The sequence below is a fragment of the Chenopodium quinoa genome, unplaced genomic scaffold, assembly GCF_001683475.1.
Source record: "Chenopodium quinoa cultivar QQ74 unplaced genomic scaffold, ASM168347v1, whole genome shotgun sequence".
In the NCBI taxonomy this organism is placed as follows: domain Eukaryota; kingdom Viridiplantae; phylum Streptophyta; class Magnoliopsida; order Caryophyllales; family Amaranthaceae; genus Chenopodium; species Chenopodium quinoa.
The window spans coordinates 4,882,493-4,902,513 of NW_018742523.1; the positions used below are offsets into that span (position 1 = coordinate 4,882,493).

A 20,021-nucleotide genomic window follows, 5' to 3' on the forward strand; every position below is an offset into this window, starting at 1 on the left:
TGGTCTCAAATCTGTTCTGAATCTGTAACTTATTTTCCTTAAGATCAATAAAACATTTACTTTCGCCTGTCCGTAGACGTAGCCAACGCATTGTTGGAGAATCACGTAAATATGTGTCTATTTTTCTTGTTAATATTACATTCAATATTTGTTCTTTCTTGCATCCGTTATAATAATATTATTTATTGTGGACCACTAATATTAGGTTCACTATGTTTAATTGTTGTTATTCACACATAAAGGTCATAATATTAATGGTCATTATGTTAAAACTAAATAAGGGTTATTATATTAAAGCAAAATTCATAGTGTTATAATAATAATATTGGTCAGAAGAGACTAATATATTTAATACTAAAAATTTTAATATACTCGTGAATATGAATAATAAAGGCCACTATGTTCAACATATATAACATCGGCTACACATGTGAACCTCATGTTCACAATAATATTGAAGATTACAAGTTTTGATAAAGATTATATTACTATGTTAAAATTAAGGTCATCATATTCAAAATAACGTCGATTGGTGAATATAAACCTCAGGTTCACAATAATATTATTGTGAACTAGATCCGTACAAGTTTTTTCCGCAGGGAAATCAATGAACTTTATAGTTTTAGTAAGAAGGACAAATTAATGTAAAGCTTAGAATACGATAACGTTCTTTCCTTTCAAGTAAATCTAGATTTTATAAGTGAAACTTTATTCCATAATTATGATGATCTTAAATTGGAAAAAAGATGTTCTTGTAGTTCACATACCTAGAGACTTCAATGGTGAGCCTAATTAAAAAAAAATCAATTATCACCTAAAGTTGATGAGTCCATACGCAAGTAATTGTAGGAAGACTACTCAGTTTTGTTAGCAAAATTATTATGTTTATTTCATACAGTTTATTTAATTATTATGTTTTTTTCAATTAATTAAATTTACTGGATAATTTGTCTAAACTTATTTTATTCTATAGTCATAAATTGAAGTTAGATAACCCTTATTAATTCTTATTTAAACTTAAAACTTATATAAACTACTTTTCCTAATATAGCTAGGTGAACAAAACTTAATCTAATTTACGTCAAGTAATTGATGTCAAGGTAGTCGAGTGAACAATATCATATCATAACTAGATCATAAGGTAGCAAAATCTATTATTTTTTTTTTATGTTTAGACCCGCACAAAATGTGTGATGATCTAGACTTGAATAGTGGCTTGGTGAATAGACTTAATCCCTACATTCCCAAAAAATTCGCCTCGCTTAATGTAGACTCTTCTTCCTAAAATGCATGAAAAAAAGTAACTTGACATAAGGAAAAACTAAGGCCATGTTTAGTTCACCTTATTTTTACTTATTTCAGAAAAAATAAGTTCAGATCAGATTAGAAAAAATAAATTCAGATCAGATCAGATCAGAAAAAATAAGTTCAGATCAGATCAGAAAAAATAAGTTCAGATCAAATCAGATCAGAAAAAATAAGTTCAAATCAGATCAGATCAGAAAAAATGAGTTCAAATCAAATTATTATTATTATTATTATTATTATTATTATTATTATTATTATTATTATATTATTATTATTATTATTATTATTATTTATTATTATTATTATTATTATTATTATTATTATTGATTTATGATGTATCGGATTTGATTTTATCGTTTGTTTGAACTAGCAATATTGTCTACGTTATTAAATAGCACAAACAATAAACGATAATAATTAAAATTTCATTATAAGCTCCAAATCATAAACGTTTACAAATATAATTTTCATTACAAGAAGTTCCAAATTTCCTTCGCTATATTAAGTTGTACTTCTTTCATTACAGCTTTACGATTCTCGTTAAACAAATCATAATCTGCTCTTGGTTCGATTTCTATACCACTATCAATGGGTATATCCAACTCATGTAATCGAATAAAATTGTGAAGTGTGAATGTAGCAACCATAATTGCCAATTGATGTTTAGTGTCCATTTGTGGCATCATTGTCAATATTTTCCATCGACCTTTTAATTGTCCAAAACATCTCTCGATCGTTGTTCGAAGTGAAGAGTGAAGATAATTAAAAAGTTCAAGCATGCCTTGTGGTGGTGGACCATTTCGAAATTCAGGCAAATGGGTTCTAATATCTTTTTCTTTTATTGGACTCAAATATCCAACGGTATTCGGATATCCGGAATCTACTAGATAATATTTTTCTGTTATAAAATAAAGTTATACAGCATATTAGTATAGTGTCATGTATGGAGTAAAAACATACACTATTTTAAATTATACCTGGAGGTGGATGGGGAAATCGAAATTCTGGTACAGTTAAGCAATGGTTCCATACATTAATATCATGAGCACTACCTTCAAATCCAACGTTGATAAACGTGAAAAGCCTATCAAAGGAAAAGGCAGCCAAAACATTCCATGTTTTTTTTCCTTTACGCCCTCGATGTGCCACACCATCATCATCGCTTAAAACTGCATTTATATGAGTCTCATCCAATGCTCCAACACAATCCTAATAGTTCATTAACATTTAGGATACATTTTATAAGTGATTATATATTGCATATGCATAAAATAATATAATGACAATGCAAGATAATAATAATGTTTCTTAACACCTTGAAATATGGCCAATATTTTGTGCTGTCACCTATTTTTTTTGGCACCACGGTCAAACTTTGGTATGGTCTTATGATCTCGGTAGACAAATGAACCATTTCTTCCAGTACTTGTTTAAAGTACAACCCAATTGTTGCAATAGAGTGCGGAAATCGACCGACAGCATCACGATAAGAACTGCCTTTAGCCATGATATATAAAAATATTCCTAATTGCTCTGCCACAGATATGTAACGACCATCCGATAATAAATTTTTATTTTTCATGCAAGTAACAACATCCACAAATATGTTTCTATCTAATCTCAATTGTTCTTTGCATAAATCAGGATGGGCATGTAGTAGTCTGTTTATGTATTCGCTACCAGATTCTCCACCTAACCTTAGAGGCAATCTCTCAATTGGTGTAAGAAGTCTCTTGAGCTCTTCCAATGCGATAATTGTCAAGCACATTGGAAGTGTGTTATCCATTCTACAACATAAACCAACAAAATACCAACATTATTCAATTTGTAAAATAAAATCAACAATGACTTTTAAAATAAAGGCTAAAGCTTCTTAATTAGATCACCTGAAAAGCAATAGCATCATATGAAGCTACTTAAACCTAAAGGTTAGAAAAAATAGTAGCTTCATATGTGGAACCTTAATTAAAACTAGAACAACATCAAATAACTAACAAAGAACATATGAAAGTGCAAAACAAGTCATAGGAAAACATAAGACAAAGTTAACTTCAAATACTCATCACCCCAAAAAACCTAATTAAGGACCACCCAATGTTGGATCTTGAAATGTTGTCTTCAAATACATGATCTTCTGATCATCACTTCGGAGACCTAAGAAGAAATCTGCATTATCGCCATGATGAAGAAAATTCATACATTGGTAAATAAATCCTTCTCCTTGTTGAACAATAGCCTCAATATTGTATAGAGCATCTGAGACATCTTTATACTTATTACCACTCCCTTGCTTACAATTAGTTTCAATAGACATTTTCAACAACTCTATATAAGAGTCAATGTTACTACTCTTGTTTTTTTTTAAGTTTACTAGCACCCATCACTCTTACGTTTCCCCAACGAGGTACTTTTAGGAGGTGAAATGCTCTGTTCATCATCCGAATTATTTATTCCCCTACTTATTTCCATATCTCCTATATTTTCATCACTGTCCCCGAACCTTTCCTCATTTTCTTTACCAATTTGTTCCCCGCCTAATCCGGGAGAAAAACTCCATTTGCTAGTAGCAAAAGACCCTGAAAAAAGTGCCCGTAACTTCTCTAGATGAGGCAATGGTCTCCTTAGGAATCTCGCTGGCATACCTTTATGTTTCTGCATAAATGCACAAAATTTCGATTAAATAAATTTTAAAATAAACTAGCATTGTAGAGGTCATAATGCAACAAAATGGAAAAACAAAATGTCGTACATTTACAAATATATTCCACCTATCATATTTTTTAACTACAGGACAACTAGTAATAGGATCAAATGTAAGACCGGTCCAATTGAGTTCCATTTCATTCCAAATTTTGAACCTTTTCCTTAAATCATCCCAATGATTTCTTGCTTGTTTAATATTGAAATTCTTCCCACTTTTAACATTCAAAGTACTCACTATTCTATCCCAATTAACCTTTGATAGTCCACCTGCTTTCATCTCCAAGCATATGTCCAAAAAAAATTATGTACTGTCATCAGACCATGCTACCCTACCAGCCATTACACTATGATCAAGAGCACTTTAAAATTATTAGTTTCATGCATGAAAGATATAAATAATCAAAATAAGTACATAAATATATACGTACTACTTCTAACATCTATTGAGAAACTAGGACCAAACTAGGACCACAAAACATGGATGTATTTGATCTAGAAAAGAACTTTGCATTTTTTGCCGCATATCATTGCATATCATAGCAACCCAGTTAATATTTTTATTCATATGTTGTTTGTTTGGCCAATTTTTTATACTGGGCTATGCTACTATACTTTGTACCCATGCTGTTTTTCACTAATTTTGCACTAATTTTCACTATAACCCAACTCTAAACAATTAAACCCATAAAGTAAACAATTCACAAATCACAAGTATTGTAAAAGTTAAATAACAAGGTGACAATCGATAGATAATTTAAAAAAAATATATGATATATCATCTTATCACCTACTATACAATCATCAATTTGACTAAACACTTATATAGCCTATAATCCAAAAAAGTGTCCTTTTTTTAAGGTATTGTCTATGCAAAGTGTATTATTTAATTAATTGTAATAAAGTTAAAGTAATGCTTTGCATACGTCAGTAGGTATGTATTTGTTTAAGTTTGATTTCCTTTTTAATTATTCCTTAAAGCATGAGTAAGTGACCATTATTATTATTGCACTCCGTATTATTTATTAATTATGATATTGTGTCAAAAAAATGAAAAAAAAAAAACTATTAGTTGGTGAGTTCCTAAATTTATATATATTATTAGTTTGAAAGTTACAGATCTAGTAATCTGGTCCACTTCACCAACTCGTACTTTATATTTTTGTCATAATTTCTCATCATCAAGCTAATAGGGAACATTTATATATAATGTTCAGGATTTTATTTTTATTTTTATTTTATTTTAAATGCAATCATTAGTAATATTTATATATATGAGGTGATTGGACTATAGAGAAACACAAGTTTAAATGGTCCTATGGACAAAAAATTTCATATATTTATGATTAGTATATTATATTGACCTTTATGGAGTAATTAAGGCTTAACGATAGTCAATTCAAAAACGACATTTAACTAAGCAATTGGATCAATTTGACATAAAATCGCATGAAATTAGATGATTCTCATTGAACTTTAAAATGCTTTAACATGACTCTGAGTCATTATAAACCACATCGGCCTACCAACAAAAGGAATTTTGTAGGGAAGTTTAATTGCTCGGTCTTTTATGGCCAGGTTTACCAATTACCATATTGATCTTTCAACAAAATAGAGATTTATTAAAGAAAACAACAAAAGTATCATATCTAATTATATACGTAGTATATTTTTTGAGTTATACTACTACACTACATTGTGATGTGACTATTTATGTTGTTATTATTACTACAACTTCCATTCTTCTTTTTTTATTATTCTCCACTTAAAATAAAGAAAAGGTCATCATTTTTAAGAATAACAATAACAAAATAATAATTGAAAATTAAATAATTCCTCCTTAGATAAAAATTCAATTGAAACAATAATATACTCCGTAACTAGTAAATTACCCGATGAAGCGATGATTGTAAACAAAATTATGAAAATATAATAAAAAAAACAACAAAGAGTTAAGGTATTTACCTGTCGACGGGATTGTATACGAGCAAGCTACTACAATGACCAACAGAAGGACAAAATTTGGGAGAGATTGATGTGTTGTAGGTAAGAGATATTGCAATACGAAAAAATATATATATACACAAAAAAAAATTGTAGTACCAAACTACCAATACTCTCAATTAATATTTTTGTCAGTCAACCCAATTAGAGAAAACCCAATTCAGATTTCTAGAAAATGAAGTGTAAAGTACCAACAATGGTGAAGAGTGTGAAGTAAACACAAAAAACAGAGAGGAGAGAGAAAGTGTGAGTACAGAAAAACAGATAGAAGGTTGTTATGGGAAAAAGGAAAGCAAGGTCAAAAGCTAGAAAAGTGAAAAATTAAAGAACAGAAAGCAAAGTAAAAAAAAAATTAGGGGGGCAATAATATTAATGGAGGAAAAGTGGTTACAATTGCTGGGGCGGTTTTCCACAATTTTTGAGACATTTGTCCGATTTATAAGGTCCTCTGTAATTACAATGGTCACTGCAACCACCACTTGGCAAACTTAAATTTGGCCAATAGCGTCCTATGCTTTGCCCATTCACCCATGCCTCACCTTTTCCCATCCCGGTGAAGTCCAAAGCAAGTGGGTCATTCCCATCAGGAGCATTGAACGATGTATTTATACACCCATTTCATTGAATGATGTATTCCCATTCACCCATTGAACGATGTATTCCCATAAAGTGGGTCTTCTTGAGGCAACCATAATTGTATTTATACACCCATTTCATATAGAGGAGCCTAACGCGAACATGGGTCGGAAGTAGAGCTGTCAATTCGGGTAAACATGTCGGGTAAGTGTGGGTCGGATTAATTCGGGTTGGATCATTTCGGGTTGACTACATTAATGCACATGCACCTACAAAGTAGTAGTATTCGTAAATAGTAATTACTAAATTTGAATAAAGAATGCACATGCATCCAAAAAGTAGTGGTATTCATAAATTATAATACATTTGATAATAGAGAATTTTTTTGAAAATATTTGAATAAGCTTAAATAGGAAAATAACTCATAGAATTAGGGAAAGAAAAAAAAATATGACGTAATCCTAGATTGCTAGTTAATTTCGGGTCAATAACAAGTCGGGTTGATTTTAGGTCGGGTTAATGATAGATCGGGTTGAATTCAGGTCGGGCTAGTAATAGGTCGGGTTAGTAATAGGTCAGGTTAAATTCGGGTCGGGTTAGGAATAGGTCGGGTTGAATTCAGGTCGAGTTAAATTCAGGTTTTGACGGGTTAAAACGGGTCAATGTGTCTTTCCCACACAACCATACACGCATGAATAAAAAAAGGTTCAATAGAGGAACAAATGAATAAAAAAACATTTAAACGCCCTAAACAAGTTCAATATAAAAGCTTAAATAAAAAAAGGAAAATGAAATCTAATAATCACACCTTTGCTCCATCTTCCAGAAACAATCTCATCTTTTGAAATTTTAGAAACAATTCCATTAACAATAATGATATTATTATTATTTAATAATAATAATATAACATAATAGTAATAATAATAATATAATATAATATAGTATAATATAATAATACAATATAATATAATATAATATAATAATAATATAATAATAATATAATATAATATAAATTAAATGATAATAATAATAATAATATAATGATGATGATGATAATGATAATGATGATAATAATAATAACAATAATAATTAAACATTAATATTGATTAACATTAAAAGTAGAATATTGAAATAATTAAAATAAGGTCAAATCAGAAAAAAATAAGTTTAGATCAGATCAGAAAAAAATAAGTTCAAATCAGATCAGAGCAGAAAAAAATAAGTTCAGATCAGATCAGCTAAAATCAGGTGAACTAAACAACCTCTAAATAAAGTAAGAGATGTGGGGTACTCCAACATGTGGGCCCAATCGTCCTGATATCCACAGCCGTCCTCAGACATCACAGTCGTCCCCATAAGTGGTCAATGAAACACCTACCCTTAGTAGTGTCAAGTTTTGACAGTTCGGTTTCGGTTCGGTTTGAAATCGGGTCGGTTTGAAATCGGTTCAAGTGTCTTACAGGTCGGTTTCAGTTCGGTTTAAATAATTATCGGTTCGATTCGATTTCGGTTTATTCTTGAACGATTTAAATGCGGTTCGAGTTGTAAACGGTCCGGGTAGTAATCGGTTCGGTACAGACGGGTTGCGGTTTGTTAACGGTTCGGTGTAAACGGTTTTTATCCCGGTTTAAATTTGGTTTGGGTTGTAAACGATCCGGGTACTAAACGGTTCGGTGCAGACGGGTTGCGGTTTGTTAGCGGTTCGGTGTAAACAGTTTTTATCCCGGTTCAAACGGTATTGGGTTAGAAACAGTTTGGTTCTTTTTTGGTTCAGTTTTATTTTAGTTCGGTTTATAACTGGTTTGGTTCGTTAACGGATTCGGTTCTTCTGTGATTTAACATTATTCCGACCCTGACACGCGTTGACCCTAACCCGACCTTGACCCGCTAAATATTCATCTTGACCCGCAACCGACCTGCCCCGCTAATGACCCGCATCGACCCGCACTGACCCGCCCAATAACCACTCCTAGTAGTAAGTGGTTTGTAAACGGTTCGATTTATAAGCGATTCGGTTCATAAATGGTTCGATTTATAAGCGGTTCGGTTTATAAACGGTTCGGTATATAAACGGTTCGGTGTAAACGGGTTGCAGTTTGTTAACGATTCGGTGTAAACGGTTTTTATGTCAGTTCAAACGATTTCGGGTTATATTAGAAACGGTTCGGTTCAGTTTCCTTTCAGTTCGGTTTAGATTTGGTTCGGTTCATAAACGGTTTAACGTTACTCGGATCGGTTCGGTTTCGGGTTTACTAAAATGCGGTTCGGATCGATTTTCGATTTTTAATCAGTTCGGTTCTCATTCGGATCGTTTTGAATCGGTTCGGTTTTTGACAGTACTACCTGCCCTAACTAGTTGTACCTCATTTGCCAATGTCGTACCCGATAAGTACACGGGCCGTACCCGTATCGGTTACTTGAGACAATACTTAAGAGAATTACCGTAGCATATGACTCATTCTAAGAATAATTTTAGTCATCTAACACTTAATTAATTATCAATACAATAAGTACAACATTTGGGTATTTTTTTGTCCAAAAGTACCTACTCTTCTTCAAGGATTAAGCATCTAGGCCTCCCCTGGGACTTTATGGAGGTGGCCTGTTCATTCTTAGAGGTGGACTGGGACTTCTTGGGTCCCTGCTTCATTACTCCTTTCGACATTTTATTAATCAAAATTTTAGTCTTGCATAGCAGCCTTTTAGTAAGTCGAAGTACTTGAGCGGTTGAGGGAGGTGCATTCCTGGATTCTTTCTAGTTCCTCCTTGCACTGATTTAAGATTTGGTCATTTAAATTGTTAAGGAATTGAAAATTTAAGTTCTTTTTAAACTAGTTTCACTTTAGATATGGTTTTGACACTTCTAAGTAGATTCTTTTTGAACCTAAGTGTAACCAACAGAAGTTGTGTTGTTCATGTGTGGTGCTGAAATTTACATTTTCTGCACTTAGGTTCTGGAATATGTTTCTAATTCCTTCCATATAATATAATCAAATGTGAACAATTTTGACTTTGCGCCTTGAGCTTTCTCGTCATATATGATGATTGTATAAGTTTGTAGTTGTAGACCTTATTTTGAATTCTAATTACAGCTTATCTTTCAAGATGATGAATCAAGGAACGAATGCTGACCCATCTTTGGATTTTGAATCTGATTTTAAATATCAGAAGAAAACGCTCATGACTAATTTTCTGTTTTTTACTCTGCTTAGTACAAAAGGGAAAAAAAAAAAAAACATTTGTTAAACTTGTTTTCAAGTTCCTTATTAGTAGTTATGACTGTTAGGAAATAAACTAAACTTACCATTTGTTTTGGGAAAAGATATGATGTATCTTTTTTTTTTTATTTCTATCTTTTATGCTTTCCTAATTAGATGGGATTTGTAATTAGAAAACTAGATTGATTTTAGGTATATATAATCAATCTAGGATTATTTAGGCTTGGAGAGGAAGTAAAATATCCAAATTGATGTGGGTTTCTAAGTTAGCCTATATATTATTGAGGAGGAAAATCATCGAGAGGGTTATTGTGTTATTTTGTAGGAACTTAATAAAACCGTGTTTTTGTTTGAGGAGAGGGAAATTTCCTCATAAACATTGTCTTTTTTATTATCGCGTTTTGCTAATTATTTTATATTGTGTTAGAGGGTAAATTCTCAAATCGTTCCATTGCACACATACGTAAATAGTAAATCATTTAAAGTAAAAGACAAAACAATAAATCTTGAATGTTCATAGCTGGTACTTTGACTTGTGTGACCAGCATGCCACCCCTGATGAAAGGGGGAAAAAGAAAAGGATAATAACATAGCCAAGAAGTATACTTGTACTATTGGCATCACGAAGTCCAAAAGGGAAATTAATAATCCAATAGTTTTATTAGTTTTAAATAAGATGATAGTAAATAATGAAGACGAAAAGATTGATTATAAAATGTTGTTATCCTATTACTTGATAACGTTTTTTGTTAGTACTTCTCATGAAATTTTGGGGGCTAATTGTAATTTTGAGCTTTTTCATTACCTTAATAAATTTGAACATACTTGTTGGGCAAAAGTAATGCTTGAGACGATCTTGGAATGCGCAAATAGGATGTATATATATTGCAATAACATTAGGGGATCAGTTTACCTGATCTTGTCTCAAGAATGAAGGCACACTACTTTATAAATTTATTTTAAAGTAGAATTTGAGTAATAGTTTATCATCTAAATAAAATCATGTTTTGATTGACCGATTCTGTATAAAGTGTGAAGTGTGGTCTAGAAATGCACTTTATTGCATGGGTTCTATCTTATGTTTAATGTACTGTTCTACTAGGTAAATTTAGGGAGGTGAAGAATCAAATCTGGATTTGGTGCTAAAGTTGGGTGAAGTCAGACAAGAGATGTAGTACACTTCTTCACCCCCTCGCATGGAGAATAAAGTAATTGCTTCCTTATTTTATCTGTTCATTACTTTCCTTCTTTTCTCTTTGTCAGCAGTCTATGACGCTGTTAATACGCTTCTAAAGAAGAAGAAAAAGGAAGCAATTACTTAATTCTCCATACGAGGGGGTGAGGACAGAAGTATACTACTTCTCTTGTTTAACTTCACCCAACTTTTGCGCCAAATCCAAATTTGATGCTTCACTCCCCTGAGTTTACATGGCTGAACAATGTATTAGACATAAGATATGACCCATGCAATAAAGTTTTTTATCTAGACCACAGTTCAAACAAAAGCGGTCAATCGAACATGATTTTCCAAATAGGATGAATTATGTCTTCGAAACAAAACTTACAAAGTAGTGTGCCTTCATTCTTTAGACAAGATTAGGTAAAGTGATCACTGAATATTCTTACAATATATCCTCGATGCAGTTAAATGGAAACGCAGTTGCCTTGATTCCTGGCTGATTCCACCGCAAATGCAACTAGTGGCATGTGAGTCTCCTCATTAAATGACATACTGGGATCACAAACCCTCTCCATTTCTCCAAATATCCTAGCTAGCGCTCCATCGTCCTATCTTTTCGCTCACAACCTATTCAACCGTAGTTCAATTCCCCCTCCCTCCACCCCCCTCATTTGCTTGGGGCAGATGTTCTCATCATCTACTTTGTCATAAATCATATCCAACACGAGAAAAAAAATTGAAAGAAAACTCATGAACACGTACCAAATCAAACCAAAAGAAAAATTCATCACAGGGACATGAGATAAAATTAAAGTACAAAATACCTCAACAACCAAAGCACAACAGGTAACATATGATTTATTCTTAACTACTATGCCATTTTCACATCCGAAGATCTTGTCAAGCATCACTTTTTCCCAACAAGAATGTTGTAATTTATCAAGATATTGAACAACCTCGAAATTACAATTAGCCCCCGAAATGTCATAAGAAGGGCTAACAAAAGCGCTATCAAGTAATAGGATAACAACTTTTTATAACGAGTCTTTTCGTCTTTGATAAACGGGCTGGCCACACTCGCCACAAGTGTCCACTTTATACGACCAAGGAGGATCCACCTCAAAACCATATGGCAATGAGGGGAGTAGTCCCTTAGCCTTATAAAGTGAACACAATGTTCAACTTTCTTTAATATGGGATACACATCCCAATACAAACTCTCACTTATGCACTCCATTAATGTGGGACAACACTTATACTAACATGTGGGTTTTTTCATGAGCTCAACACTCCCCCTCATATTTGAGTTGTCCATAATACTAGCTCAGATCACAACTCAATCCAACCTGGGCTCTGATACCATGATAAACAGGTTTGGGCCACACCCGTCATAAATGTCCACTTGATACGACATTTGGTAATGAGGGGAGTATCCCCTTAGCCTTATAAAGTGGACACAATCTTTTACTTTCTTCAATATGGGATACAAATCTCAATACAAACTCTCACTTATACACTCGATTAATGTGGGACAACACTTACACTCATATGTGTGTTCTCTTTTATGGGCTCAACAGTCTTCATTATATATTGTCATCTTATTCAAAATTGATAAAAACAGTTGGCTTATTGATTGCCCTTTGGACTTCGTGGTGTCAATAGTATAAGTATACTTCTTAGTTATGTTATTATCCTTTTCCTTTTTCCCCTTTCATCAAGAGTGACATGTTGATCATACAAGTCAAAGTACCAGCTAGGAACATTTAAGTTGGATTACTTATGGAGTGTCTAAGCGGCCCCCTCAGCCCTCCCAATAAACCTTGCGATGTCATTAACATCAGATTTATTTTTTTGTCTTTTACTTAAATGATTTACTATTAACGTCATAGCTACTAAGTATATTATAAACAAATTTAACAAATGTTTTTTTTTTTTCCTTTTGCACTAAGCAGAATAAAACACGGATAATTATCCATAAGCGTTTTCTTTTAATATTTGAAACTAGATTCAAAATCCAAAGATGTCAACATTGACAAATTGCAGCAAGAGCCCTTCGTTCCTTGATTCATCATTATGAAAGATAAACATTAAAATTAAACTTCAAAATATGGTCTACAATTACAAACTTTCACAATCATCATATATGACGAGAAAGTTCAAGTCACAAAGTCAAAATTGGTTCACATGTGATGATTTGCAAGGAACTAAAAACATATTCCAGAACCTAAGTGCAGAAATTGTTAATTTCACACTACGCATGAACAACATTTTGCTTCAAAAGGAACCTACTTAAAAGTTTCAAAACCATGTCTAAAGTAAAACTAGTTCAAAAAGAACCTAAGCTTTCAATTCCTTAACAGTTCAAATGATCAAATCTTAACTCAGTGCAAGAAAGAGCCGGAAAGAAGCAACGCAGGAATGCACCTCCGTCAACCGCTCAAGTACTTCAAAGAACTAGAAGGGCGCTATGCAATCCGTTTGGTAGGGTGTAAAACATTTTCAATGTAAAATGGTTTTCCATGAAAATTATTTTACAATGGAAAACTCATTTTCAAAAAAGTTTTCCGTTGTTTGGTTGAATGGAAAATGATTTTCCATTTTAAGCATTTTCCATTATTTGGTTGAACTGAAAATTATTTACTAATGGAAAACTTCAATTCTAATTGTATTCTCTCGTCATATTGTATTCTCTTGTCATTTCTTTTACTCCTTTTCTTTTCTTTTATTATTTTCAAATATTTTCTTACTCATTATTAGCTTCCCCAATATATTATACTATATTTTACTTCAAACATAATAATATAAAATAATCAAAAGAAACCAAATAGTCTTTTTTATAAACTTTATAAAAGTTCAACAAGAGTCCTAACAATTACCACGATAATAAAAGGCTACTAGGATTAAAACTTGTCAATATCGACATATAATTATTATCACAAAGTTGGTAGAACAAAAGAAATAAAAAATTAACGTAGAGATTTAACGAAATTTTGGACCCAAAGCTTCCTAAGAGCTTCACTCTTGGTCAAGAAGGCCCTAGCTAGCATTTCACGCTCAACTAGGTGGTCAAACGCAGCAACACGAACAGCTTCATCAACATCATCCATTTTCATGATCTCCCCATACAATTTTTCGACATCAAGTTGATTGTCCGAAAACTTCTTGAGAGCACTAACTACTTCTCCTAGTTGTGTAGAAATGTGACGCAAGTCACCTTCTTCCTCTTCAGCTCGACATCTCTTCTTATGATATCTAGGCTCCGAAGAAGTTGCACTGTCTGACTTAGTAGGCTCGACTTCAATAGTACTTGGCTGCCCACTTGAATTAGTTTGAATGTCACCAAACGTCTTGGAAAAAATTCCCCTTGCAATGTCCTACATATTCAAAGTTTCTTAAGAATAACAGTGGATAAAAACGGCATTGTGAAGATCAACAATAAGAACACCCACCCAAAAAATTAACATTGGAAAGGCGGTGTTCAGACCAAATCAATCAAGCAGAAACTATTGAAGACTAACAAATGTGAGTACAGAGAGGTCAAAGACAGTTCCTAGGTAGGGAGGGTTCTCCATAGGCTTACAAAGAAAAATGGTATGCTAATCACATTAATACTCCATGAATACATAATAACTCGTACAGGCAGGTCAACTTTTCTTTAGCTTTATTATCAAATTTATTATCTCACAAAATGCAGGTCCAATAACTGAAGAATTATGACCATATTGGAAGTAAATGAGCAATCAGTCAATCCAAAAACAAAGAATAAGCAGAACATATGAACAATCAACCTGAATATAAGCTTCATAAGCATTTGGTGAAGCATTCACCATCTTTACATTAGCATCCCAACCAAACCCAGATCTTCCTCGTACTTGAGAGATAACTCCCCAAGTAGTTCTCACTGTCCTCGTATGATTCTCAACATGGTCAGCAGTACATGTGGTGTGAAACTTTTCAGAAATCATCTTTGCAGCAACAATGAAGGAGCTAGTCCTGAAAGTATTATTTGGCCGGTGTCCTTTCCTGACAATGTAGTAATATGTTCACTTGAACCATGAGTCTATCAAAATAGTTTACAATCTATTAAATAAGAAATAACATTCTACAACTTCAATTAGTTCGGTGCTTCTTATATGCATTCCACATGGCCAATGCTATAGAATTTCGTTTTTTCACACACTCTTTGGTTTCCTCACGAATTTCCTTTTAAGTAAGCGATTTCATTATTTCATGTGTTTCAACCTCCAAGTCGGCCTCTCGTGTAATTGCATCATTGGGATCAACACCTCTTAGGTAGTTATGTATCACACAACAAGCAAGAACCACATCCACTTGGGTTTCATATGACCAAAAAGGCTCAGCATCTAAGATGCGAAATCTCTTTTTTAACACCCCAAACGCCCTCTCTATACACATCCTCAGTGAAGAATGGCGAAGATTGAATAATTCTTGTTCATTCTCGGGAGGATTGTCAGTATACTCCTTCAAATGGTAACGAACACGTCTAAATGGAGGCATAAAACCTTTACGGTCCCCATACCCAGCGTCAGCAAGATAGTATTTCCCTACATCCATAAATTATTATCAATATTTTAATCAATTTAAGTTAAATTTAGACCACTATTATCAACAAGAGAAAAATGATTAATATTACCTTCGGGAACCTTAAATCCCTTTCTAAGTGCATCACCCAAAACCCTTGAGTCGTGGGCAGAACCTTCCCAGCTAGCAAGCCCATAAGTAAACTTTAGATCAAAGTCTACGGCCGCTAGTACATTTTGTGTTGTCTTATCCTTTCTTCCTCGAAATCTCTCTTGCATCTCAATAGGAACTGATGCACGTACATGAGTCCCATCTATAGCACCTGTGAAGTCTTCAAACCAAGGAAAAAACCTAGGATTGTTCTGAATTTCTCGTTGCATATGAGTTCCTGGTGGATTCACTAAATATGGGTACAACCGAAGGATTGCTTGGAGCACAATATGAAAATAGCAATGTATAGTCCAAGTAGATCGGAAAAATCTCCCCCCAACATCCCTTAATCTTACATTATGACCCAAAAAGTATATAAAAAATAAGTACTTGCTCTTTAACGCTCATTTGTTTGCTTTCAGACAAAAGTCCCCTTTCTACCAAGATATTACAGAAGCTAAAAAAAGCACTAGGCCTCATGCAAATCTGTCCAAGACAATGACTATCACCACAATATAAAACACTATCGATATTAGCCTCCCTTAAGCTATCCCTATTAACATAAGGTTGCCTAACTATTATAGGTCTTTTAGTCCTAGATTTTTTAACATTAAGGAAAGCAAGGACAGAAGCAATAATAGCGGTAACAACACCAATGATCATGCGTTTACGAATCATCTACAAAGATTAAAAAATAAAAAGAAAATCAAGGAATTTAGTTCCTTTAATCACATACATATGACAAATTATTATTGCATAAGGTGGATTAATACCTGAGACTTTTGAACATTGTTCGACTCCATGATAGATTGTGATAATGTCAATCTGAAATAAATGGGAAATCACAAGCTCATCAAAATTTTAAAAAGATTACTAATAAAAAGATAAGCAACCCCATTGAAAACCTAATTGAAACCCCAACAAGAGTTAAGCAATCATATCATCTGTATTCACTTTTTATCTTTCTACACTATTTTTGCTTGTTGCTTTGCTCTGCCATTGGCAGCCACAGCATCACCAACACTCAATTCCTACAGGATTCTCAATCTATAGTATCAAGAAATGGTACTTTCGAGCTGGGTTTTTTCAGCCCACCAAACTCTGCCAATCGTTATGTTGGAAGATGGTTTAACCAAGTTCCTAATATGACTGTTGTTTGGGTTGCAGTAAATCAAATCCACTATAAGCAACATTGACTTCCAACCCCATTCATAACCAGGATTACAATCACTTCACTTTATTTGAAGCTGCAAAAATGCAATTTTGCATAAACTAATCAAACAATACAACACAAATTAATCAAATCTTGCAGCAAATTCGCACAAAACTAAACTAATCAAACAATTTCGTACTAAAACTAATCGAATAAATTCGCATAAAATAAATCAAACAATTTCGTGCTAAAACTAATCGAACAAATTCGCACAAAATAAATCAAACAATTTGCACAAACTAATCAAACAATATAACACAAATTAATCAAATCTTGCAGCATATATACCCTAGAAACAATCAAATTTTTCAGAACAAAACCCTAAAATAATTGATTATAAAAGAGATTAGAAATTATGTACCAAATTCGTTGAGATTGATGAGTGAGATTTGCGATGATAGCGAAAATGAAGATCAGAGATTGAGTGTTTGGGAGGAGAGAGAAAATGTTGATGAGCGTTTAAGAGGAGAGAGAAAGTATAGTGGATGAGTTTTGTGATTTTTGAGAACAGAAAGGAAAACGTTTTCCTTTCATTTTTGGAGTAAAATGTTTTCAACTGTGGTGTAAAACAATTTTACAACCTAAATTTTCCATTCTAATTTTCAGTTTGACCAAACAATGTAAAATGGGAAAAATAGTTTTCAGGGAAAACATTTTACGTCCTACCAAACGGGCCTTGATTTTATTAATGAAATATCAGGGGGAATAAAGAAGCAGGGACCAAAGAAGGCCAAGGTCAGCTCCAAGATGTCCCAGTCCACCTGCAAGAAGGGGTAGACGACCTCGGAAAATTCCCGAGGAAGGAGATGCTTGACTCTTGAAGAAGAGTAGGCACTCGTTGTTGTACTTTTGGACCAAAAAAAAAACACACACACACCAAATGTTGGAGTATGTTATTTATTGTATTGATAATTGTGAGATGACTAAAGATATTATTATTATGAGTCATATGCTATGAAGCAAGGGTACTTCTCTTAAGTGTCGTCTCAAGTACCTGATGCGAATACACCGGGGTATGGGTATGAGTACGGCTCGTGTACGTATCGGGTACGACATTGACATGGGGCTTCTTTGACCACTTATGGGGACGGCTGGGCCCACATGGTGGAATACCCCAAATCTCTTACTTCCTCCGTTCTTTTTTTATTGCGTCATAGGAGATTTCACGTTTGCCAATGCATTACTTTAGCTATTAATATCATTAATTATACCTTTGTAAAAATTAATATTTGGAAAGTAGATTTCGAGATGAATCTAACTAGATCCCACATGACTATGTTTTTCTTTACGAATAAATCACAAAAGATGGTCAAAGAAGAGTGAATAGTGTAAAAGTCAAAGTGATGCGATAAAAAAAGAACGGAGGAAATACTTAATTTAGTTATTTTCTTATATTGAATTACTTTTTTCGTTCATTCCTAGGAAGAAGAGTCTACAATAAGCGAGACGAATTTTTGAGAATAGAAGAGTATTTCTATTTCACCAAGCCTCTATTCAATTCTAGAATATTATACCTTTTGTGTGGGTCTAAACATAAAAAATAAGAGATTTTGCTACCTTAGGATCTAGTTATGATCATTGTTCACTTGACTTCCCCGTCATTTACTTAAATCAGATTAAGTTTTGTTCACCTAGCTTCCACTTATATTAGGAAAAGTAGTTTAGATAAGTTATTAAAATGGTTAATAAGGTTAAATAAGAATTAATAATGGCTATCTAATATATAAGTACCTGAGTAAAATAAGTTTAGACAAGTTATTCAATAAATTTAAGTAATTCAAAAAACATATTGACTAAATATTGTATGAAATATTCAATAATTTTGTTAACAAAACTGATTGGTCTATCCATGTAAAATAAACATAATATTGTTTCCTTTTGTTTAATCTTAAAGTTTCAGTGAAGATTTACACAAAATTTCCTAGTGCAGTATAACTGTATAAGTTACTTTGTTGGATACAAGCACTCAATTTCAAATTAAAAAAAAAAAAGATATTTCATGTTACACGAGTCATGAGACTGTCAAATAATTTTCACCATAAAAGTGTTGCAAATACTTGATAGTTTAAAAAATATATATATATATATATATATATATATATATATATATATATATATATATATATATATATATATATATATAATACCATCCCTTTAATTTAAGCCCCAATTTCTTTTTTTAAGTTATTTCTTTGAATTTGTCCCATACTACAAATGATCATGAGAATCCATCTCCCAAGTCTCAAGTTCAATACATTTTTTTTTTGTTGTTGTTGTTTAGAAAGCCACAAGGGCGGGGGTGAGAATCGATCCCAAGATCTTCTAAAACCAGAAGGGAACCTCTAACCACTTGAGCTATCCCTCACTCTATCAGAATCGGTTTGGTTATACTTGTTAATATTGTATCTTTGTTAAGTTTATCTTGTTAGAAGTTTTAGGCAAGTTAGATCTTGTTTTGTATTGTGTATATATATGTGATAAATATTAATATGAAAGGCTAAGCCATTTTCTCCAATTGTTCTTGAGTTTATCATGGTATCACAACATCTCTATTTTTCCTAGAGAATCTTCAATCTTGGTTTGTTCTTCCGCTTCATTTTCTATTTCGCAAATTTGTGAGATTAGAGCTTCAAATTTCTTTGATTATTTTTTTAATCATCATCGTTGGGATTAGGGTTCTTTTTCCCTAATTTCTGTTTCGGTTTGGTTAATTTTAGGATTTATATTTACCCTATTTTTCTGTTTGGTTTAGTTTGATTCAAGTGCATGTTGCACTTGTTGGTTTGGGTTTGGTGTGCTGCCTAGTTGCGGTGTGCTGCTGCCTATTTTCGGTTTGAGTTTATCACACTCTCAAATTCAATACATTAATCCCATTGAAGTTCTCTATCATCAATTCTACCCAATTTGAAATTAATATATACACCGTAAGTAAATATACCCAAGGGTATAGTACTTAGCGTTTCCTTAATAGAAGGGTATGCTAAGGCAAAGCCTTAAATAGTGTCCGAACAAAGCTAACGACTTTAAGGGTAAGCAAATCACACTTCATCCAACACACTAAAATTAACAACTTCAAGAGTAAGCAAAACACAGTACTGTAGTGACTTTAATACGACTCGTAGTCAATTAT

At 32.9% G+C, this 20,021-nt stretch overlaps 2 protein-coding genes and 1 pseudogene across 2 annotated transcripts; all 3 read right to left on the minus strand.

Moving 5' to 3' along the window:
• Positions 1-2,190: 2,190 nt before the first annotated feature.
• On the minus strand, positions 2,191-3,094 carry LOC110719913. Its single transcript, XM_021898895.1, has 2 exons — positions 2,624-3,094; positions 2,191-2,517 (listed from the first exon to the last, which is right to left on the minus strand). The coding sequence occupies exons 1-2, from the start codon at positions 3,092-3,094 to the stop codon at positions 2,275-2,277; spliced, it is 714 nt and encodes a 237-aa protein (XP_021754587.1). The 3' UTR covers positions 2,191-2,274.
• A 281-nt stretch (positions 3,095-3,375) lies between these two features.
• LOC110720034 lies at positions 3,376-3,966 on the minus strand (annotated as a pseudogene).
• Positions 3,967-13,556: 9,590 nt separating this feature from the next.
• On the minus strand, positions 13,557-16,591 carry LOC110719925. The gene is made up of 2 exons (XM_021898904.1): positions 14,775-16,591; positions 13,557-14,360 (listed from the first exon to the last, which is right to left on the minus strand). The coding sequence occupies exons 1-2, from the start codon at positions 14,949-14,951 to the stop codon at positions 13,953-13,955; spliced, it is 585 nt and encodes a 194-aa protein (XP_021754596.1). The 5' UTR covers positions 14,952-16,591; the 3' UTR covers positions 13,557-13,952.
• Between the last annotated feature and the right edge of the window lie 3,430 nt (positions 16,592-20,021).